This window comes from Neolamprologus brichardi, chromosome 9, assembly GCF_056152115.1.
Source record: "Neolamprologus brichardi isolate AB-2024 chromosome 9, ASM5615211v1, whole genome shotgun sequence".
NCBI lineage: Eukaryota > Metazoa > Chordata > Actinopteri > Cichliformes > Cichlidae > Neolamprologus > Neolamprologus brichardi.
The window spans coordinates 23,129,685-23,153,635 of record NC_142112.1 but is presented as its reverse complement, the minus strand read 5'-3'; the positions used below and the strand labels follow the sequence as shown (position 1 = coordinate 23,153,635).

At 42.0% G+C, this 23,951-nt stretch overlaps 3 protein-coding genes across 5 annotated transcripts; 2 read left to right on the top strand and 1 right to left on the bottom strand.

The window, feature by feature from the left end:
* Positions 1-838: 838 nt before the first annotated feature.
* rpl21 (ribosomal protein L21) lies at positions 839-3,209 on the top strand. The gene is made up of 6 exons (XM_006794550.3): positions 839-946; positions 1,687-1,765; positions 1,851-1,912; positions 2,196-2,308; positions 2,775-2,925; positions 3,084-3,209. The coding sequence occupies exons 2-6, from the start codon at positions 1,699-1,701 to the stop codon at positions 3,171-3,173; spliced, it is 483 nt and encodes a 160-aa protein (XP_006794613.1). The 5' UTR covers positions 839-946; positions 1,687-1,698; the 3' UTR covers positions 3,174-3,209.
* Positions 3,210-9,972: 6,763 nt separating this feature from the next.
* gtf3ab (general transcription factor IIIA, b) lies at positions 9,973-11,850 on the top strand. Its single transcript, XM_006794737.2, has 9 exons — positions 9,973-10,086; positions 10,199-10,293; positions 10,402-10,498; positions 10,573-10,661; positions 10,753-10,826; positions 10,900-10,980; positions 11,063-11,295; positions 11,538-11,591; positions 11,685-11,850. Exons 1-9 carry the CDS (start codon positions 9,973-9,975, stop codon positions 11,811-11,813), a joined length of 966 nt encoding a protein of 321 aa, XP_006794800.2. The 3' UTR covers positions 11,814-11,850.
* A 158-nt stretch (positions 11,851-12,008) lies between these two features.
* On the bottom strand, positions 12,009-22,927 carry lnx2a (ligand of numb-protein X 2a). Of its 3 annotated transcripts, none has more exons than XM_087846141.1 (11): positions 22,786-22,927; positions 20,025-20,586; positions 17,192-17,427; positions 16,971-17,108; positions 16,568-16,767; positions 15,407-15,820; positions 15,113-15,286; positions 14,770-14,947; positions 14,461-14,686; positions 13,937-14,131; positions 12,009-12,786 (listed from the first exon to the last, which is right to left on the bottom strand). In XM_087846141.1, the coding sequence occupies exons 2-11, from the start codon at positions 20,426-20,428 to the stop codon at positions 12,651-12,653; spliced, it is 2,301 nt and encodes a 766-aa protein (XP_087702267.1). In that variant the 5' UTR covers positions 20,429-20,586; positions 22,786-22,927; the 3' UTR covers positions 12,009-12,650. The 3 variants fall into 3 exon arrangements, with proteins under 3 accessions (XP_087702267.1, XP_006794614.1, XP_087702268.1); XM_006794551.3 differs by having other exon boundaries at positions 13,937-14,095; XM_087846142.1 differs by lacking the exons at positions 20,025-20,586; positions 22,786-22,927 and adding an exon at positions 19,522-20,015 and having other exon boundaries at positions 13,937-14,095.
* Between the last annotated feature and the right edge of the window lie 1,024 nt (positions 22,928-23,951).

Sequence of the window (23,951 nt, the reverse complement as noted above, 5' to 3'; positions counted from 1 at the left end):
AAGTAAATACCTAGCGTTAAAATTACCGGAGCAAATAATACATTTGCGAGAAAACACATATGACAGACGTGTCAAACATATAATTCTGGGACCAGAACAGGCCCGCAAAGGGGTTCAGTCTTGCACACTGATGGCTTTTCAAAATGTGAAAATTAGAGAAAGGAGGGTATCAACTAAATCCCATCAGTTCAATAGATAGATAGATGTGTAGTTAAACATCCCTACAGTGAAAGAACGTGAAAAAGATGATATTATCTATATAAAGTTAGTTTCACTGATCCACCTTGCTAATGAACACAATACAGATCTATTTTTGCATTTGTTATTTTAACCTATAGGCATTTCAGGTTATGGATGTAAAAATTTGGCTAAAATAATTAAAAAGTTTTATGACATATTGTTCAGTACTGGGAAAATTGGGATTTTTGTATTTTAATATTAAAAAATATACCACAGTTCTAAAATATGCCCCAAAACCCATTTTGTAGTGTTTCCACCAATGTTACTATAGCTAACTAAAGTTAAACCTTCGTTTAGAAAATATTTTATTTAGGTGAAATAAAATTAAAAACTAGACTTATAGAATAAATACGGAAACAATATCATGCGTTTTAAAAACTATCTAGGCTTATAGTAAAATATAATCAAGAAATATCATATTTGTCCACAGAGCCAACCTGATGATGTCTACTTGAGCGTCTGGAAAGTGTTTTATTGTTGTATTATGTTATTGTATTATTCAGCACTTCATAAATGTGAAAGTCTGACAATTGTAATCCATGTACTACAAAACCAAGACTTCAACCTAGGCGTTACCGCTTGCTCTCTCTCGGTCGTTTTTTCGTTCAGGCAATCTCACGGGCTTCCTGAATTAGCTTCACAAGGCGGAGTTTCGGGGCCATTGCTCTCTCTTTCCGCCGTACCCGCCATCTTGTAGAGACCGGGGGTAAGATGTTCTCTGTTTAAAAGTCGATTTTCATCTATATTATCCCTTCTTACATGCAGAGTTTCACTTATATATCCACCGCAGTTGTTCCCTCGTGCGCCACGATGTTGTTAATGGTTGAAAAGGCGTCACTGGGAGTAGTTTTCTCCGTTTACAGCCCTCCGGTTCGGTAGCGTGGCTCTCCATGTGGGCCTGCCAGGCAGAGGAGCGTTTAATAGAAGCAGTTTTTTGCTCCCTCCGAAACCCTTTTATTCCTACTGAAAGACACGAAACACCGATATTTTACATTTTCATTAAAGCGTTTTTCATGACGTGGCTCTAAAATGTTAGATACCGTTCAGTATAGCGGACTGAATTGTCCCTGCTAGGCTGTGCATTGCTATGTTTCGTGATGCGCTGGCTATGTATAGTAGTTTTGTAGGCTAATGCATCTCTGTTGTTGAAAAGTGAGGGATATTTGGTCGTATATTTTATTTATCGGCTGTTTGTGTAGAAAGAGCTCATTCAGCAGGTTTGTAGTCATGTGACGAATATGAACTTCCACGTGTTTATGTTACAATGTTGAAAACAATATGTTTTCTCTAAGTGACAGTCGGTCTAATTTCCCATCATCTGGCGCAGTTAAATGTAAATAAGCTCCTTTATTGACTTAAATTATTACACACCTGTTAAAATTACGTGTTTACATTAGTAGGCAATGGTCACACTTCCGTGTGTCTAATCTAAGTGTTTTCTCCCAGTAATCAGGCATCATGACGAACACCAGAGGCAAGAGGAGGGGGACCAGGTACATGTTCAGCAGGCCATTCCGCAAGCATGGTGAGTCCAAGTTTGAAGTGCAGGTAAACTGCTCACAAGTGTGTGTATAAAGTCTGTAACGTGTCTTTCCTTCTCTCTTTCACAGGCCCAATCCCTCTGTCCACTTACATGCGTATCTACAAGAAGGGAGACATTGTTGACATCAAGGTAAGCAAGATCAAAGCACTACCTGACTGAGACACCCCAGTGATTATGAAGTAAATGTGCTGAGTTCTTTAGAAAGTGCTTTGGGAAATGTGCATGTCTTAAAATGTGTTTTAATGACCAAGTGTGCCTAATTCAAATCAGACCTAATTTAAATAAAAGGATCACATGTTGAGCAGCTACTCCGCATGGGAAAGAATTTGCCAAGTGGTTTGTAGAAATGCATTGCCTAATCTGGTGATTAACAGGATTAAAAATTGATAAAACTATTATGATTTTGTTTCAGGGCACAGGAACCGTTCAGAAAGGTATGCCTCATAAATGCTACCACGGCAAGACAGGACGCATCTACAATGTAACCCAACATGCTGTCGGCATCATTGTCAACAAGCAGGTCAAGTAAGTAAGATCCTTTATTTTTGGATGTTTAGATTTGTGCACTTCGAGCTAGCACACACCAGAGGACTTAGAACGTCTGCAAATAAAAGAATCTAATAACTAATCAGAGAAACTGTTGATCAACTCGGCATGGCCGGGTTAAGTCTTGATTCCAACAATGTGATCATTATTGCATTAAATGTCTGCTCTCACTGGTGTGTGTTGGCTCATGCACTTTACCTAGTGAGAGGAAAGATGACCCCATCTTCACTTTGCTACCATGAACCGTTCTGTGCATGGTGGCCATTCATGTGGGGGAAAGCATTTCATCCTTAAGAATCCCAGCATACCTTCCTCTGTGTTGACCTGGGATTTTATGCAGGAGACATTTGGACATTGAAAGACCATTTTCACAACACAAAGGAAACGTTACCATTGCCCAGTTTCTTTTTTATAAACTGTTAATTGAAATTGTTCACACTCACAGAGGCAAGATCCTGGCCAAGAGGATTAATGTGCGTATTGAGCACGTGAAGCACTCAAAGAGCAGGGACAGCTTCCTGCAGCGCGTTAAGGAAAATGAGCGCAAGAAGCTGGAGGCCAAGCAGAAGGGCACCTGGGTGGAACTGAAGCGCCAGGTATGAGCCAAGTTTATTGTAACACGTGAATAGAATTGTTAAAGCCTGAAATATTTGAAAAGTAAAAAGATCACGCAGATGTGTAATTTGAATATAATTAGATTTATTAAAGGAGTATTTTTGTGCTTCATTGTATTCATTTCCCTCTGTCTCCTCAGCCTGCTCCTCCTCGTGAGGCTCACTTTGTCACCACTAAGAGAAATGAGCCACAGCTGCTGGAGCCCATCCCATACGAGTTCATGGCATAAAGTGCTTGATTAAAATAAAAAATATTTGTACACACACTCCTTGCAGTTGTGTCATCAGTTCACACATTTGATCATGTATTTCTGTGTCATGATGAGCCATCACTCAGTGATGATTCTCCTCCTTTGATTGCTCTAAATGAAATAAAGAGAATTTCATTTCACCGGCGAACTGAGAGTGACTGGCACACATGTCACAAGCATTTCATATCTGCACAGCTGTAGCTGACAGGTTTCTACTAGTTTACATTTCCCCAGTGAGTACACAGGAGGGTAAGGACAATATGGGCGTTTACACCTAAACGCAATAGTGAGAATAATCTTAAATATCTTAAACTTGCTTCCTTCAGAAAGCTGTATGTCTGGATTTGTACACAATCTCAGTTAGATCTGTGAAAACCAGACAAACTTCCCCTGTTCTGGATCACGTGTATCCATATCTTCTCAGTAATGCCAAACAAAAGTAATAAATTACAGTTTGTATAAAAAGGGGTGCAGGGTAGCACTGTTGTGTCACAGCAAGAAGGTCCTATGAGCAGGGTTTGACTCCACCATCTGTCCGGGGATTTTCTGTGTGGAGTTTTCATGTTCTCCCCATGTTTGGTGGGTTCTCTGGTTTCCTCCCACAGTCCACAGAAATGCACTTAGTGGGTTTAGGTTAATTGGTAATTCTAAATTGTCCATATGTGAGTGTAAATGATTGGCTCTGTAACACGGCGGCAACCTGTAAAGGGTTGCCACCCCACTTCTTCCTCTGTGGGTAGCTGTTTCCCTGATAAATGGAAGGGCATTGATAAAAGGGGGGATGACTTTAAATGAGAAAAAGTGATGGCACTGTTTAGACAACAGAGAAAAGCTGTTTTCTGGAGGTTTTTAAGAGCTAAATTTATTATTGTGATAACGATTGCTCAGTTACACAGTGTCTGGCAACACCAACACTATATGTTACCTTAAAAAAAAGCAACTTTTGGTTTGAAAAGTTGAACTCAGAATACTGAGCATTTCTGTATATAAAATTAGCAAATAAATAAATAATGACATTTTCAGCTATCAACTAATCTATAAAAGCAAGCCCAGTGTTGTTTTTTAAATTATATTTACCACTTATTATCTAATTATTTATGATATATATTATTATTATTATGTTATTTATCATTCGCTGGTTTGTCACTACAGACCCATTCACTCCTGCAAAGTGTGAAAGCAAGCCTCGGTTTCAGAGTTTAAATTGTTGTCATTTAGTGATACAGAAACAGAATGCATGTATCACTCATTAAATATCATCAAAGTGGAGAAAATGAAGCCAGAGAGTTCCCTGGAAGAATTAAAAAAATAAAAATGGTGATTAGATGTGTGCAAGTTAGATCGGGCATATAGGTAAATGAAAATGCATATCAGGTCTCAGTCAGGTAGCTGGGTTTCTACTGTTTAGACAGTAGGTGGCAGTGTGCACCAGGGTGTGTGCTGAGCTCAGCCTGAAGGCATCAAGTGTGTGGCTGGACAGATGAACTAAAGTGTGCTGATGTATCATATTTGGTGAATGTGAATTTTAAGTTTTCATTAACTTATAATTTAGACGTTAGTAATTTTTTTGTCTTATTACTCATTTAATAGATAAAATCTGTGGTTTAGAATCCTTTGAATAGCAGTTTAAATTCTTAGCATCTATTAACAAGATAATACTCTAACAATAGTTACTGTATTTGTTCCTGTGGGAAGCCAATGAAGTCTTTTTACGCAAGTAAAAGTGAAATAAAGCAGGATATAACATTTTCAATATTATATTAGATAATACTAGATTCTAGTACACTTTGATGAATCTACAGGGAGTTGATAATTATGATGTTATCTGTTGAATTCATCTCAAATCTAAAGTATTGACCTGTGAAGAAGATTTTTTTTTTATTATTGGATTAATTACTAACAAGCCAAATCAATAAATTTAAACTTCACTTAAAAGATTCAGAATACCATATATTTATGTTTTGCAATATCCGGGCTGGACTTTGGGCCATTACAACATCTTGATTCTTAATTTTCAGTCATTTTATTGTAGATTTGCTGAGTTGCATGAATCGGTTTCGACCCAGCTTTAGCTGCTGGACCGATGGCCTTGATGTGGAACAATAATTCAGAGTCAGGGTAAAACACTGGATTAGGTCCTGTGGGTGGAAGCCCAAAGCATCACCCCTCCACCACCATGCTTGACAGTCGGTATGAGGTGTTTGTGCTGATAAGCTACCAGCATTATGTTATCAGCATTATGGCCAAACATCTCCAATTCGGTCTCATCTGCTCAAAGGACATTGTTCCAGAGGTCTTGTGGCTCCTTCAGAAGCATCTTTGTTGGAAAAGTGCACTTAGTTTGTGACAAGACTGCATAAAGTCATATGAAAACTTTTTTTTCCCACACTGTATGTTAAGTTATGCGGTTCATAAAAATAAGGATATTTTAAACAATCATAAAGTTTCACTGTTTGGCAGCTGACATATGACCCCCCCACCTGCATACAAGAATGTGTACACAGGGTCATGCCTGTGTAAGTGTTTGTGTGTCTGTGTGTGGACCGCTTGATGTAGGCTGTTTAATCAGTGGAGGCTGAATGGCTGGCTGGTTACGTGACAAATAGGTTATCTCATCCCACCTCAGTGCTCTACCTAATATTTACACAAATTAGGACCAGTTTACAGAGATATCGCCCGCAAGGAGGAATGAGCTCAAGGGACTTTAAAAAAAATTACTTCTGTAGTTGTATTATCCGAGTTTGTATTTTTTTTTAAAAAAGAGAAAAAAATACTCGTAGAAGAATTTGTAAATAAAGTGTTTACTTCTAAAAGGCTAATTTCTGCCTATCCATAACCCTGCAGACCTGAGGTCATGATATTCATGCATGGATGTTATCAGGCCATTGTAATACGTGTCCAACAACCTGAAAAACAAAATGTAATCAGTCAATAAGCAGGCTGGCAGCCAAAGCCTTTGGTATTGATTGGAAAGGTCTGGAATTGACTTGGAGTGTCTAGATAAGAGAAATGGCATCTATGCAGATATTGGCTGAACATTTGAATTAAAAATTAAATATTGGTTCTCTGACAAAGGCCACCCCAGGTTTTTATGAATCAGATTCATGCTTTTGGGTGTTTTTTTTATTCTCAGCCAAGGAGACGATGCAAAAGCTGACAGAGCAAATTCAATAAGACTTTGTGGTCACTAACCAAAGAGGGATGTCAGTGATTTTTCGGCTGTCCGCTTCTATTTCATTCTGTGATTTTCACCTCACATACAGAGCCTGTGTGTGTGTGCTTGTTCTCACAGACACACACGGAGCGTCATGTGTGGCCCTGACTCATAGAAGTTACTGATTGAGGAAACAGAGTGTAAATAGGAGAGAGAAAGCAAGCGAGAGGGAGGAGGGCAGAAAGACGAGGCCTGTGGATAAAAGCCGCGGAGCACTATGAACTCCTTAATCACACATTTGACACACACAGATTGAGTCTGTCAGCTCAGCCAGCAGCTCGGAGCAGCTGTATCGACCCAGGACGTTACATATTAACCACACACACACAAACAGCAGATAGTTGGTCATGGACACAGACAAGAGTTTTATGCTGAGAACTTACATGGCAAGATATGCAGATATGACATTTCACAAGTATCTGCTTTCCCACTTTACCTGAATAACACAGAGTTAGTATTATCTTTGAGATTTATTTGGTTAATCTGCCCAGGATTTGAAATCTCTCAAAAAAAGTAAAAATGTCCCAATAAGCTCTATTCCCATTGTGATTTATTCTTGGAAAAGTGGTAGCTGTAACTGAAGGGAAGTACTGGAAAAAAATCAAAAGAGAAACAATTGTAATAAACAAAACACACCGTTACTGCTTCAATGGGAATTGAGAGGATAAGTAGCACTTAATAAGTGTGACTGGCTCTAGAAAAACAGATGAAGTTTTACTAGTTTGTTGGTGTGGAGCATTCAGGTTCGTGTCAATACAATGCCAAGAAAAAAACATCTGGAATGATTTTGGAAAACAACTGTTGCTGCCCATCAATCTGGTAGCTGTTATAATTTCCAAACAATCTGAAATCCATCGTTCCACTTGTTTTTCAACATTCGCCATGATTTCCAGTCTTCCCAGAAGAGGACAAATGTTAAAGTTCATGACAGCACAATTAGAAAAACACTGAACGAGCATGGCTTACCAAGATTAAGTTTGCATAGCCACATCTAAACAAACCACAAAGACTTCTTAAATGTGTTTTATAAAGACAAGACCAAAGTGGAGATGTTTGATTGTAATGCACAGCAACACATTTGGAGAAAGTCAAACAGCACGTCAGCACGAAGACTTCATACCAGCTGTGAGCACAGTGGTGGAGGGGTCATGATTTGAACTTGTTTTGGACTCACATCTGTTTAATAGTTAAAGAATAAAAATAAAAAACTTAAAGCACAATGATCCCAAGCAAAACAGCAAATCTAAAACAGAGTGGCTGAAAAAGAAAAGAATCAAGATGTTTCAATGACACAGTCAAAGTCCAGACATCAACCTGATTGAAATGCTGTGGTGGGACCTGAAAAAAAGACAACATTCCACAATGGTGACGTGAGAGACAGGATAAAGTAATACAGAAAAAAAGCCTTGAAGTTGTTGCTGCTAACTGTGATTCTACAAGCTCCTGAGTCATGGGGCGCACTTAGTTATTTGTAGCATTGCAGAGTCTTTTATTTTTTAAAGGGCACCTTTCTGTGTGTTGTTGGCTTTTATTTGGATTCGCCCTGATGATTCAGAGTATTTCCTAACAGATTCAGCGATGGGTAGATCCTCCTTGCATGTGCTCTATGCTGCTTCTCAAAAAAGAAATAAATCAAAAACAGGTAGCTAAGGAAAAATTAAGGAGTTCTTCCATTTTCATAATTGCGATTGAGTAAATGTACAAAAGATTCATAAGAGAATATTTAACTATACGTGCAGTAGACTGTATTGCTGCTGATACGTTGATGTTAGGGGTATTTCATGTTCCAGCAGCTTTATTTATTTATTTTTGTAACAATTTTTTCTACTTGTCTGTAACATTATTAAACTTGCTTAGAAATCTTATGTAAAAATGAAAGGTAGCTACAGCTACTTCAACCTTCTGCTTTAGCCCAGAGTTCTGAAATAACTGAGTTAGCTACTTTAGTTGCTGTGCTGTGAGGAGCCCATGTGAAATTCCAGTGAAAACCAACAAAGGATATGTATTTTTGCCATATGGGTGAACTGGCGGTTTTCATTGTGATCTTATTCCCCTCTGAGGCCTCATCATTCCTATTATTCTCCCAGGTCTTGGTTGGAAAAAAAGACCCTCGGAAATTGTGAGACTAATATCTGAGAATGTGATGCAAGTGTGGGTGTGACAGAGTGTTTGGGATAGGCCTGAAGGGCTTACAAAAGCACAAGAAAATCCCACTGCAGGTCAAACATGCAGTATCTGTGGGTGTGATAGGTGGGGTGAGAGTCTGTGTGGTTATCAGAGACAGGTGTAGGCACGGCCATACATGTAGGTATTGGGCCAGCTGTATTGATTCCGTCCCTGACAGCACAGGTGGCGGTGGTGTTGGTAGTCGGGGGAGGAGCCGGAAGAAAAGAGGGGGACATTGATAACAGTGTCAACTGACCCCAGCATGCTTGCCTGAAGCGTGGGAGGGCATTGAGGGAACGCCCAACAGGCTCTCAATAGGCCTTATTCACAAAAATCAGTCAAAGGTTTCACATGAGAGCACGGCATGGGCGCACAGGGTGATCTGTAATGTTTAGACAAGCAGATAATGTCACTGGATTGTCAGTGAATGATTTTTTTTAAAGCCTTAAAATTTGGGCTCAATTTATTTAAGGCTTAAAAATGTGTGAAAGAACACTTGTTCTATTGCAACACTGGATTTATAAAATATCAAACATCCTGGTTAAGTACATTATTAAGTACAGTTTGTTGATATAGTGTCTCTATATTCTTTGGATACTGCCGTATAATTTAGCAATTTTATATATATATATATATATATATATATATATATATACAACTTAAGTTACATGATTTTACAAATGCTAACACTTAAACCACCAAAATGAGAAATTCATATGTTAAAAATATTTTTAAAATTAAATAAATAAAATGACTAATTTTATTGAATACATACATACATACATACATATATATATATATATATACATATATATATTTGCACTAATGTCTTCTTTTCAAAGGTGATTTGATTTAGTTTCAGGTGTGCTGCTTACAAAGGAGCTCACTGAAGAAATATTTCAGACAACCATAAATCACACCAATCAGAGAGCCTTATTGGAGGGTTGATAAGATTAAGATTAGTGGAGTAAATTCAATGTGTGTGTGTGATTAATGGAGACAGGCAGTCGCCTCTCTCTGGGGCTGTGTGCCACACAGCAGATCAGCTGATAGAGAAACCTACTGCAAGGACTGCGGGTGACATTTTTAAAGCCTGTATCAATCATTGTAGAGGAAAGACTCTTGGACTTTTATAATGTTTGAGTATCATCGGGTCTAAATCATTTTCTAGCATCTTACATGCTAAATTAAGTAACCCGTAAATGTAGGTGACTGCAGAATGCGTAACATTTTATCATTTCAATGAGGCACAACACCCCCTTTTGCCTCAATTGGTACATTCCAATCATATAAATTAAATACACCAGACGTGGTGGATGTAGGTCACTCAGTGTCCTGCACCGATTAAAAGAAAACAAAAGTTTACTTCTTGGCCACACCTGACATCTCTTATTTAATATGGGGGAGAGGTTGCAAAGTCAAAAAACTTATGTTTGCTCATTTTTTGATTGTAAAGCTACATTCAGTAAACAGTGGAGGCTTGATGCTCACCTTTGCAAACACACAGGATTGGTAAGTGGCTCAGAAAGGCTAGAAGCATGAAACAATAAATAGCTGATGTGAGAATTGAATGCAGCTGATTGAATGGCTGCTAAGTGCTCCCTGGCCTTATGTTAAATCTTAGAAACCATTCTCCTGTGAGGGCTGTGACAAGAGCTTCTGCACCCGCTACCAACTCACCAGACATGAGCTCAGTCACAGTGGGGAAAAGCCACACAAGTAAGCAAGCAGTTTGTGCCTAATTGTCAAGTCATTAGGTTAAAAAAACAAAACAAAAAGCAAACCTACTTTTGATTGCTCTGAACAGTTACCTTCTTTGCTCTCCAGGTGTCCGGCTGATGGTTGCTCCGAGGCCTTTGTCAAGAACGCCAGCCTGAAGAACCATATGGCCCGAGTCCATCAGCAACAGGAAAAGCGATTTCAAGTATGGCTAGGCTTATTTTCTTTTAAGTTGTCCTGTGATTTCTTTATATTTGTTTAATTCTGCTGCTTTTTCAGTGTGATCATCAGGGCTGTGAAAAGGAATTCAACAAGAGGAACCAGCTGAAAGCTCATCAGTGTGAGCACCAAGAGAGTCTGCCTTTTCAGTGAGTGGCTGATGCAACAACTTGTTTTTTGTTTTGTTTTTTTTTCCATGTATTTGACAATTTCAAATTTAACCTCGTATTTATTTTCAAGTTGTTCCTTGACTGGATGCACGAGAGAATTTCTCACTCTTAAAAAACTGAAGCATCATGAGAAAATGCATGAAGGTAAGTTGGTACCAGAGCAGTGAATTTCTCTTAAAGCGTGTGCTCAAGTAAAACCCTTGTCTTTCTGCGGCAGGCTACCCTTGTGAGACTGAAGGGTGTCCTTTTCAGGGAAAAACTTGGTCAGATTATCTGAAGCACAGAAAAGAACACAAAGGTATAAATGAAACTCTAGGAAGCACTGATGCCATGTGACTCTCATGCCAGCTGTAAAACACTAACTACTCCTCTGGTCTCAGACAAGGTGCTGTGTGGACGGTGCAACAAGCTGTTCAGCAACTTCTGGTTCTTGCGCCTGCATGAGCTTCGCGTCCACTCCGGGGAAAAGAGAATGTTTCTGTGCCCCAAAGAAGGTTGTGAGAAAAAGTTCACTCGCCGCTTCAACTTGGAGAGCCACGTGCTGGGAGACCATGAGGGGAAGAAGCCCTTCAGCTGTGCTGTTCCTGGCTGTAACAAGAGCTTTGCCATGAAGGTGAACCTGCACTTCAGTGTATAGAATTAAATGTATATGTATAACTTTCAAGCCAGTGTTGTCCAACAATGGTGATGACGTGGGTTAATTCCTTAAGAGGTTGACAAACAGATTTTTCTCAGACTACATTGTTTTCAGTGATGAACAACTTCCTGTAACCTTCATTATATAAGGCAGGGCTTTTCTTTTTCTTCCCCAATCCAGAAACTAAATTATTTTCTCCTTGCTTTGCTGTTAATTAGGAAAGCCTGTGGCGACATGGAGTGGTGCATGACCCAGCAAAGAAAAAGCTGAAGGTACTATTGACCTTAAAATGGATTTGGGGTTATGGCTTTTCCACACATTGTCCTTGAATATGTTACAGCATTGGTTCTTTACTCCTCTTCCAGAAACTGCATCCTAAAAAGAATCGGCCCATGGCACAGCGGGCCGGACTGGCAGCTGCAGCCAATCAAGCGGAGGCCAACGAGCTTGCTGCAAAGCTACACAGCACAACTTTGGAGAATAACAGACCTTGAGGCTGCGTTAAGACCTGGATGTGTTCTTTAATGATGAAACATCACATTTCTGTTTTTGTTTGTGAATAAAAGCCTCATCAATGCACTATTACTGCGGCAATGCTTCTATAGCTGTTGGTGTAATATGCCAAAATGGCTTTCAGCATTCACTTACAAAGTGGAAAATGACACTGTAGAGTCATGAATCCTTTGCAGGAAGTGTTTATTAAACAAACAGCACACATTCAAACACATGTATAAAACTCCAGCTGCTATTGCAGCTGGTTTATCATGGTGATGAGGCCTAAGGGCAGTTGAGCCCCAAGGGTGCGGCAGGTTTCTAATAAGGCCTGAGGCTCATTCAGCTGGATACAGCACTGGTCTTGCAGAACATCTCGATTAAACTGATTAACTGTCATTATCCTAGATCACAGCAGATCGCAGACTACTCCTCAAAAATATTTAATCTCTACCTGCATCGATGCATCCACCTGAATATAGCCCTGGATTCTACAACTGCCTGGTGAGGTGACTAGAGCACAGATTGCCTGTTAACAGTTGCAGTACTATTCTCCCCGTGGGAGTGAAGACAACATGACCATATGATCACAGCAGTGTGTGTGAGAGTGCAGTCTGTCGCGTGACGTGGCACGATCTGGATCAGTTCCCACCTGGTCAGGACAGGCTTGGGTCCTGCTGGGTCTTCAGTAGTTCTGAATGCGTTTGGTCCTGGATTAAGCCCGATATGGAGCGATGTACAGTAGCACGTACCAGTTCACTTTGGCCAAGGTCGTTCCCAATATAGAACATTCTGGGTGGACTCTATGGAGTGCGCAGCCTGCTCATGATCTGGCCCAGCTATACCAGGCTGCCAGGCCAGGAGACTACAGTAAGCGCCACCCGGCTGCGCTGCTCTTTCAGCATGGGCACCAGGGCCGAGTGGCTCATTCCTGCTGTCGACAGGCCGTTGACTGCCACTATCATGTCACCACACCTGAGATGACAAAGAGAGACATGTTATCATAGGGTTAGAAACAGGACCTGATAGCTTTGGGCTCAAACAGCACTACATACATGAAGACGAGCCTTTTGAGATGACTGTGATCATCAGCATATTAATTTGCAATTAAAATAATTGCAGGGTACAATTTGAACTCCAACATCTTTAATGGCACTTATGAATTTCCCACAATAAGCTGTGCAGCTGTATTTTAGTAACATGTAACCTTGTGTAACAGAGTGGCTAGGAGAGGTGTTTTTAATAGGTTTTAGAAAACAAAGCTCTGTGGCATACAGATTATACTTATTAGGATTATTTCATTGTTGAAAAAAATATCACTACCTTTATTCTTTAATCTCTGAGGAAAGATTAGCCTTTACTCTGAATATTTTTTGTAGTACTGACACAAAAAGGGTACAGAGAAAGGAAGGAAAATACTCAGAGAGAAGACATATCTACTGTAACTTTTTAAAACCTACAATAGACGTTATTCGTTTTGATATATGCACAGATGAGCTAAAGAACTGAATTATTTTATTGCTTGCTAGCTGCATTATGACAATAGATAAGACAGTTATGCCTCTAAATATTAGCATAAAAAATAAGGGCACACTACAAATGTGGGCCTTTTGAGCCTTACAGCTGTTAAATAGGTTCAGTCAGGACCACTACAATCAAAAGAATAGTTATTTCTGTAGTAATTTATATTTCACAGGGAGATCAGGTATGAAAACACTGATTAGGTCAGACACAATGTGAAAAGGAGGAGCCAGGGTGGTGATGGGTTGCAAAGTGGACAGCAGTTGTGTAACAACTTTGGGCAGGCTAAAGCAGCTTAAACAGAGTGCCCTATCTGAGATTTACCAATTGGATGAAAGGTATCAGATGAGCCACTGTCCAATTTAGGCTGGCACAGAGCTCAGCTGATCTGCCAGGATTACAGCAGAGCTTGAACTAACCCTTTGCTCTGTACTTGCTGAAGCCTCAAAAGCCTCAAGCAGACAGCCTGGATTATAATGATCATTATACACATATTTCTTCTTAAAGCCTGAAGTAAAAATCACACAAAGTTATTTATTTATCCCCCCCCCCCCCTGTTTTTGTAAGCCACAGATTATCATATAAAGCACAACTGATCACTCACTTGAGGCGGCCGTCATAGTATGCGGGTGTGCCGAGGACGATGGTCTTGATAAAGAACGCCTGGTTGCCATGGCTTTCCTCATATCCCCCGACGATGCTAAATCCCCAGCTGCCAGGATGGCTCCTGCGCAGAACAATCTCATGGCTACTGTGAAGGTAGCTGCAAGGAGAGGGTGGAGAGCAGAGTGAAGGAGGGCTGGACAGACAGATGGACAGACAGATAGATTGATTATGATCCCACGAACAGATTCAGGACGCTCATGTTGATAGTTTTAATACATAGTAAAAAAAGAATCCCTGGGAAAATGTGACAAATAACCAACCAATCAGCACAAACCCCACAAATCAGAAAGTTAATATATTATATATATAGTTAAGATAAAAACAAGAAAAACATGACATTTAATGAAGATACAAGCTTTTCTTTATTGTATAATGTCCTATTTGAAGCTGCTGACAACACCACCAGATCACAAAACACAATCACACATCCAGAACTATATTGTATTTCCTCTGTGTGCTCACCTGGGCAGGCCCAGCCACATGACCCACGAGGGGGACCAGTTGGCATCAAAGTCACTGTCGTGAGTGTGAGGCAGCAGCTCATCATGGTCCTGCTCTTCCACCATGCTGACCTCGAGCACTCGCAGCTGGACCGAGGGCGACGCAGCGCTGGCCTTCAAGGTGCCCACGGCCTCACTGTGGCTCAGGTAGGTCAAATCCTGCCCGTTGATGCTCAGCAGCACATCACCTGAGAGAGGAAGCGAGAAGATGCAGTGGTTTTCTGATGTGATGTTTGGGTTGTGGCTCAATCGGTCCAGAGGAAGCGTTCACCTCTTTTGATTCGCCCATCCCTCGACAAGCAGCCGTGCGGTTGGACGCTCGTCACAAAGATCGGCAGCTCCCCGCTCTTGCTGCCCCGCCCTCCTGCAACAGTCATGCCCAGAGACTCGTGTGGTTCCTTCTTCACAGTGATGTGTTTCTCCTTACAGGTCACACACTGGGACAGGTCCTGGGAGCAATCGAAACACAGGCTTGATTTCAATACGGCAAAAAAAAAAAAAAGTAGACTCTTTTCATTGTATTACTTTTAAACCTCAGTTTAGATTTTGATCTCATAAAATCTAATTTTATAACGAAGTAAAGGTGAAACAAAAAGGGCAAGTCATGTCCTCACTCTGTGGGTGCTGGTGCGGGACAGGTGTATGGCCACAGGACTCGGGGTAGAGCTGTGGTTAGGCAGGAAGTGATCAAGGCAGTAAAGGTCTCTGGTGGAGCTTGATTTTGGCGGCGGCGGTGGAGTTGGTTTGCTGGGTCGGCCAATCAGCAGGTGAACTCGTTCTCCACTGGCCTGAAAGGGCAGAATGTGTGCTTTAGAGACAAATCTGAAGTAGCAAAATTATTTTTCAGCCCCTGTCTGTAAAACCAAAAGGGAAATCCAGGATTGTAGACCCAAATGAACAAACTGCACCTGTATGATCTGAGCAGCTTGCTCTGGGGTGCCGTGTCGCAAGTCCTGTTCATTGACTGCCAGCACGCGGTCGTTACTCCGCAGTCTGCCATCCTTGGCAGCCAGGCCTCCCTCCAGGAGATCTAACACAAACACCCCTGACTCATCCGTTCGCCGTACCAGCTTGATTCCAAGCTGCTCTGTGGAGTCTCGCTTATGCAGGGTGATTCTCAGAGTGGCTGGGCTGGGTGGGGTGACTTCGGGAGTGGAGCAGGGGGCATGGGGGACTGCTGGGGTGGAGGAGGAAGAGGAGGGAGGTGCCCGGGAGGCACAGCGACGCTCCCGGAGTACAGTCAGCTGCAGGGTGGTGCAGGGGCGGGCCAGGGTGGAGCGAGCAAAACTGTGTGGCACGTTACTGATGTCCACATTGTTCACCTTGGAGTGGAGAGGAATGGAAAATAAAAACTAGATGAGCAAGCTAGCTTTGAAACATGACCAGATTCTTAGCTATCTGACGCATTTAAGTCGCACACTCATTTTCATTTACCTCTGTTTTGGTCAACACCAAAAACAACTGAGAAATAAATACAGCATTTATAGCTTCCCCTGTCTGAAAGGTAACTAAATTGTGTCTGTCTGCTCTCTGGAGCTTTCTCATGGAAATGGACCGTAAATAGAACCATAAAACCACAACAGTGTGCCAAAGGGTGCTAACATCTACAGATCATGACTATTAGTGAACTGCTCACTAAGGGTGATCCCTTTCAACTACAAGTACTCATCTGATTACCATTAACTGAAGACTATTGATTAGAGGAGCTTTTAATAATAGACCAAAAATAGAAAGTTGACTAAGACAAAAGTAAATGTGGTGCTGAGAGAAAACAACTGGCTAATTTCTAAGTGAAGCTCTAAACTATCCTAAAATATATACGTAGATATTTTTCTCCAAAACACAATGTCGAAACTGATAGTCAGGATAATTTAGAAATCTTGCAGTCACACAGCATATCCAGAACAATGTGCCCTGCTCCACTGTTTACAATATTCTCAGCGCTGCACTATCTGCAGCACACCTCCCACAGACTCCTAATAAAATGTTTATTAAGCTCTTGTCTTCAACAAATCTTCCAAACACTCTCCGAAAACACTGAAAATTTACACCTGAAACTGATCTCTCACCTGGAGTATCTGATCCCCGGCGAGCAGCCTCCCGTCCCTTGCAATGACCCCGTCTCGGTAAACTTCCTGAATCACGATGTTGATGAGAGGCGTCTCATTTCCACCAACAATGCTGATTCCCAGCTCTACATATGGGTTTGCACGGTGGACCTCTATGGCAGTTATCTCTCCTTCAGGAAGGGAGGGGAGCTTCACACAGCCTAGAGGAGACACCAGTGACATTATCAAAAAAAGCTTCCCTTAAGAAAGTAATTTCCACATCTTTCCAACCTTTAGTACAAAGCTGACTGGATGTGATTATCCATTTTTTGTATAAGACTACAGCTCGTAAGGCAGTAAGGTATTTCATTATCCAAGGTCCCTTTGAGAAGATCCTCAGTGAAAGGAACAGATGATGTCATACCCTCCTCAGCAGACAGAGGCGGGGATTCAGGGCAGTCCCAGCCAGAGGAGGTGGAGCTAACGGAGCGCAGGAGATGGATACAGGGATTACTGAGGGGCCGCTTCACCCTGGGAACCACACACTCCAACCCTACTACACCTACAGGCAGAAGGAAACGAAGAGATGGATGACAGCTATATTATTAACTTTACTGACAATCCAAGGTCGATAGATCAACTTACTGTCTTCTTCGGTGCTTTCCTCAAAGGCTGGGTTGTCAAGGCCGGCATCATTTGTCCACACAGGCCCATTACCGCAGCTGTTATTGGGTCCAGAGGGCGGTGACGGCGTGCGGTCCCTCAGGTCTGTCTGTGGTGTATGCGGTGACCTGGGAGGGCTGGTCACCATTGCTCGCTCATCCCCGCTCTCGCATCGTGGACCGTCCCCATTTGTCTGCTGACTCTGCATCCCTGGACACCTTTCATCAAGCAACAGGTGTCAGCGTATCACCCCATCCGACATGTAAAGAAAACCAAGCTCAGTTAACTTGATGCGGTGCTCGCTCACAAGAGAAGAAAACTTGAGAGATTTTTTTCTTACACTGCTGAAGTTTACAATGACTTTAGTTAACAGGTTCTTTCTAAAATTCCAAAATTAAATCAGTGAAGCACAAGTGAAGCTCCAGAAACATGCAGACACTTTGAATAGTGCAATAGTGAGGTTTTTTTTTTTTTTTTTTTTTAACCCTAACTACTATGCAAATTCATATTTAAGGTTTTTGATTTTTAAAATTTGTTAGAAGATTGAATAAACACTAAAAATTACAATTTTCTGGCAATTTTGTCCTGGTTCAGGCTTTACAAAGATAAAATCCCAGGAAAAAGAAGCAAAAAAAAGAAAAAGTCTGTTTTTGTGGTTGTGATTTTCAGTTGTAAATTAGCCTTGACCCTTCAAACTGTCTTGAATTAATAACATCATCTAATTTTTCAAGCAACATGAAGATCTTAAAGCTCTGGGAAGAATGGGAATTCTATGCTAGGAAGCACTTCAAAGCCATAAAACAGCGAAAAAAGACGTCTTTCCCAAATTCCCAAAGGCAAAGGCCAGCAAACGCTCACATCTGAGAAGCTGAAAACAGAGAAAACTGCTGATTTGTTGTATGAATAGCTCTGAGATCAGATAATGAGCTACAAGTTAATTATAAAACGTTTCCTTAAAAAAGAAACACATGATGACGTGTCCCTTCTTCGCCTACAAAAATAGAAACACTTTACTTAGAAACAATTTAAAAATAAACGCACAACGACTCCCTCAAAGGGTCAGTATGGTGTCAGCCTTAATTTCCTTTATTACTGTAAGTGGTAGCTTAGAGGTGACAGGTGTTTAGTCCCTTGTGACACAGAGTAATTTTGTTTTCTTTAATGAATTTCCTTCCTTCCTTCTCTTTCGTTTTTGCAAAGAACGAATAATTTTGACAGGAAAACTGGTAAATGCTAAAAACAAAGACTTCTGCTCACATAGATGTAGTCATTTGGTTCCTTTGTTTTTTTTCCAGGGACAGTGAAAGTTCATTCCTCACACGTACACGGGCAACAAAATGAAGCAGCCCACCATAATCATCGTGGAACACCGTGTCCTCCTCTTTTAATCTAATGTCTGATCCCTAATCTTCAACAAAAACAATGTTGACTTTTAAAGTCACACAAACACAACGGCAGGCTGTTGGCTGCTATCTTAAACCTAAGTCTGCAGGGGAGCGGTGAGCTCGCATGAGGCCGAGATTTAAGCTTTGCTACAGAATGTCGCGTTAGTCCTCGTGGTGACCTTGTGTGATCTGTTAGACCATCTTTCCTTATCTTGTCAACACAACCTTACTCGTGTATTCTTTCCTGAGGCAAGACCGGGATGCAGATACTTTTAAGAATAAATGTTTAAAGGGGATACACTCAAGAGATTTTGCCCTTACAGCCTCACTAGAAGATGACAACTAGTGTTGTTACGCAACATTTGACCATTTACCGTTATCTTGTTGACTTTCGGCTTCACCGGCTGGCACTTTGCTACACAGCGTTTCTTTAAAAGGGATTCTTTTATAGAAAAACAGCTGACTCAGAAAAGCTTTTAAAGGACTGTAAGTGATAGTCTGTTACCCTGATCTTGTTAAGGAAAATCTCCTCAACTTAATCGAGGTGTTAGGAGGACAGTGGAAAACCAGTCAATAAACCAACGTCAAAACACTGTAAATACTCTGAAGAAATTCTACTAGAAAGGAGTCTGCTTAAAGATCAAGAGCACTGGTTTTAATGCCTTAACCAGGCACAAACACATCATCACATACTGCTTGAATTACATCCTTGAAGCAGCAATGACAGCCTGACACCGATGCACGCACACGTAATTGTGCATTTCAGTGCAAGACATGGCAACAGAGGAAGCAGGACAGAGAGAGTAAGAGGCAAAGCAAACCGAGAGACAGACTGAAATAACAAAAACAGTGGAAACCAGCGAGTAAATAATGTCTTTTTGTCATTCTGAGTCACGCTGACCTCACACCCCACTGCGTTCGACTCACCACAGGCCGGGGTTGCCCTTGGCTGTCTCACAGAAGAAGTGGTTGAAAAGATCTCTGGTGTTGAAGTTGCTCAGCATGGTTGCAGAATGAGAACACGAAGGCTCCTGGTCAGCCAACCCATGACTGTCGAAAGGGAATCACTAATCCCCCGTCACATGACCTACAGCCCAATAATCCCTGCAGGGTCTCACAGCACCTGGTCCAAACGGGCCAAAAGCCAAAGCGTGTGCACGGGATGGGGGAGACCTTTAAGGTTAAGAATGGTGGGTAAGTCTATGTGATGCGGACTCTGATTTGTGATATCTCCACTGGTTCAGCTGAAAAACAAGCCAATCACAAGGACGGATTGGCCCTGAATGCTGCTTGTGGTTATTACTAAAAGATGTTCAACCGATCGCCTGGTGGCTTTGTTAGCTGAGAAGCTAAGCTCATGAAATCCTGACTGCATGCACGGTGTCATAATGATCTCATGCATTCATCTGTCTGCATAAAAGCTTTATTACCTGTGTTTAAGGTGCGCCTCCAGGTCACAGCGAGGCATGCTGAGGGAGCAGACAGGGGTCAAAGGGCAGGACACAGACAGCTTGTCCAGCAGCTTGTGCACCAGGATGCTGGACCTGCGGCATGCCTGCAGCTGCAGCCGGGTCCTGTCCAGAGGGCAGAAGTCCCTCTCCTGGAGGAAGCTACGCAGGCAGCGGGCGCAGAAGGTGTGTCCGCATGGCGTATCGAGAGGCTGCACCAGCGGTTGCAGGCAGATGTGGCACACCAGATCGTCGTCCACTTCCAGACGGTAGTTGTAAAGGTGGTTTTCCCAGCTGCGGTGGATCTGGCCACACTCGGGACACAGAGCCTCCAGAGCTGGCTCCACGGACCCAGCCAGACCCACCTCGGAGCCCGGGCTGCCCATGTCTTCTCCTTCAACGCAATTCAGCTTTGGCACGACTGAGTCCAGCTGGGATGCAGAGCGGTTGGGAAGGGGCGCACACACTCCTATCCCATAAGCTTCAGAGGCTGAACAGGTGGCGGAGAGGACAAATGCCCCCCAGTGGCTGATGGCACATCACCCTGTGGGTCAGAGGCCAAAACAAGAGAGTTAAACAGCTGTTTCCGAAAAAAAACAAGACAACAAGTGTTGGGCATTTATTCATGTGGCAAATGCTTTGTGCACGTGTGCCCACGTGTTTGCATGAGACCGAGGGTGACACCGTGTGTGTGTGTGTGTGTGTGTGCACGTTTATGTCACTGCTGAGATTATGTATTGCTGCTTCTGTCCACTAATCTGGCAGTATAATCTCTCTTTTGCTCTCGCCTGCTCCAATCTTCCAATTCCACAGAGAGGGAATTATCTGGGATTGAGGCAGAGCGAGGGCACAGATCAGAGAAAGTGGTGCCGACAAGATATGGAAGGGAGCGTAGACAGGTGGAAGAGGAGAAAGAAGAAAAGATCAATGGGATGTGAAAAGAGGTACAAGGGAAGAATAAGAATATGGAATGGAAGAGAGGATGGAAGGAAGGGGGCAAAGCCAAGGAAAATGCTTGATATTTTTGGTTCAGGCTGGGTACAGTAGATGAACTCAGTCTCCTCTACAACGGAAAGAGAACACGCCCAAAGCAAAGTCTTGAAATATAGCACTCCAGCGAGCAGAGCGTGTCCCCAGAGCTAATGCACCACAGTGTGCGCTGATCATTTCCACAGCGTTTCACATCCAAAGCCCCTCAGACCCCCTCGGCCCTTCTATTAGCCCAGCCTCCGAGGGGCCAGATGCTATCAGCCGACAGCAGAGGGCGTGCCTCTACACTCAGCGGGCCCAGCCAAGATACAGTGACTACCTGCCTCTGTTCCAGCGAGGGTCTGCTCCTGTCTCCATGACGACCTGGATCCCGTTCTGCTCAGTGGGGCTTGACATTCAGAGTGTAGCCAGAGAAGGATGCAGAGGAGCCACACAACAGATGCACTCCTCTCAGCAGGATGCTCTGCTCCTCCTCGGTACAGCCTGAAAGCTTGTCAGACAGCGCAGACGATGATGATGAGAGTCCCCTTGAGTCGTTTTTTTTCTGCTCTTTTCATCTCGTCTGGGTCTTTTTTTTTTTTTCCTTGTGACAACCTGTCCCTCCTGTCTCCTTGGCCACCCCACCGGTAGTTACTTATTTCAGCCTCCTTTAAGTACGTGCTCCTCTTGTCTGCGTGTGACTGGCTGCTTCTGTCTCTATCCCGCAGCTGGACATGAATTAATCATGAGGACACAAGGCTTCTCTGTTTCTATAACAAAGCTGTGACATCACCACATCACACACACACACAAACAAACACACATATAAACACACATATACGCGTAGACATGCGAGCGTAAGTCTACACAACCAAAAGCAAACACGCACGTTGAGCACAAGGGCGTTTTTAGGTACCTGTGAATGGTCTTTATCAATAAGTAAAGTCTTCGTGTTTTCACTGTGACGGCACTTCAGAGCAGTGAAAAGCACTTAAATGTGCTTTAAACAGAGCCGTTGCAACAGATTCCTTTATACAAGCAATATGAAGACTGGCAAATGCTTGTAGAATATCTCTTTTAATCCCACCACACAGTGTGTGTGTACATGTGTGTATAAGAGTCCAAGGCCGGGCTGTTATTGTCATTGCACTGCTTTCCATTTCAGTAAATAACACTCTTGTCTCTCTGGTTATTGTTCGAAATGACAATCTAATCTTACAGGACACGACAGTCCAGTGTGCAGGAATTACATTTTCAAAGAAGATGAAATGATGTTTTAGGCCACAGATTTAAAATCTCAGGTCCTCTCGGCTTAGCCTACATTTTCATAAAACCCCATCTCTCTTATCTTAAAAAAAAAAAGGCTCTGGTAGCCACTTGCAGGAACAGGCCTGCTGCTGCTGCTGTTCTGCAAGGTCTGTTGCAATAGGCTGCCTTTTTTTCTTAAACCACCCCCCTCCACACCACCCAGACACACAAAGATAACAAAAAAATGACACTGATTTAATTTAAATTTACAACAATTTTTTTCTGGCATAGACCTGATCTACCTTGGGAGCGCTCCCACTGCAGTGTCATGATCAAATACGCAAGCCCCACACACTTACATATGTCATAATTTTTTTTTTTAAATCATTGCCCCCCATCTGTCTGACTCCATCCCACCCTCCCCACAAGCGGAAAAACCTGGGACCGATGAGGCGACAGCAGCATAGAAAGCAAAGCCAGCCACACACTGACACCGCTCGCGCAGGCAGATGTGATGTGACGTTACCTTTTCCGGCGGCTCCTCCGCGCCGTGCACTCCGGCCCCAAAAAGGGGGGTGATTATTAGCCGCGGGACCTCAATCACGCATCCACCGCAACGGACCGTTCCGCAAAACCCGCACGAAAACGCCCCCGTGCCTTTGGCAGCGCTGACCCCGCCCACTGCTGTCCGTCAAAACCGAGTGGGCGGGGCATACGGTTGTCAATCCAGAGGAGAGCTAGGGGTTGGCTTTAAGACCGCCTTTTCGTAAATAAATAATTAAAAAACAAATAGACAAGTAAATATATAAATAAGAAAATGAATAATATAAAATAAATAATAAAACAAAATGTGTTTAAATATATTTATGTATAAAAAAATTCTAATAAGTCAGCAAATACAACAAAATAAATAGATGTATACATTGTAACATATACTGTATACATTTGTAACGCAGACAAACATAGGTAAAACGATACACGAATAAACACACACACACACACGTATATATATATATACGTGTGTGTGTGTGTGTGTGTGTGTGTAAGATGCATAAGTAACTACATATACATACATAAATAAATAAATACATGGAACAAACATAAAAACGTAAATAAAAGTATTTATACTGTAAGTTATTCTTTTTGAAGATTACTGGTTACATTGTAGACTACTGTTATAAAGGCTTAAAGGGGGGTGAGATTAAAACTTATTACCATGACGTTTTATTTTAAATAATAAGTGAAACTTAATTTTACAGCTTTCAGTTTTGGATAAATGCCGATTTTAAAGATGAGAGTGTCTCCCTTTCTCAACAAGTTCTGAGAGATGTTAATAGTTAATTAGCACAAAAAACCTACGTATAACATTCACCAAGCAGCGCAATAAAATAAAGAAACCTCACCAGAATTTAGGTCGGTTGATGGTCAGAAATAATGACGACAAAAACACTGCCAACTTCTTAACTTAAGCTAATATTTTTGATGCACACAGCAGCTTTATACTAGTTTACCGTAAAATGGGGAATTAAAAATAACCACTACGGCATCGCTTTCGTTTTCCTAAACGGGTACATTTTGTTAACTGTGTGATAAACAGAGCCCAAACTGAAATATCATGATTTCTTTTTTTTTATTATAACGATTTAGTCAGTTACTGACCAAGAAAGTTATTTGGGAGATGGTAGAAAACAG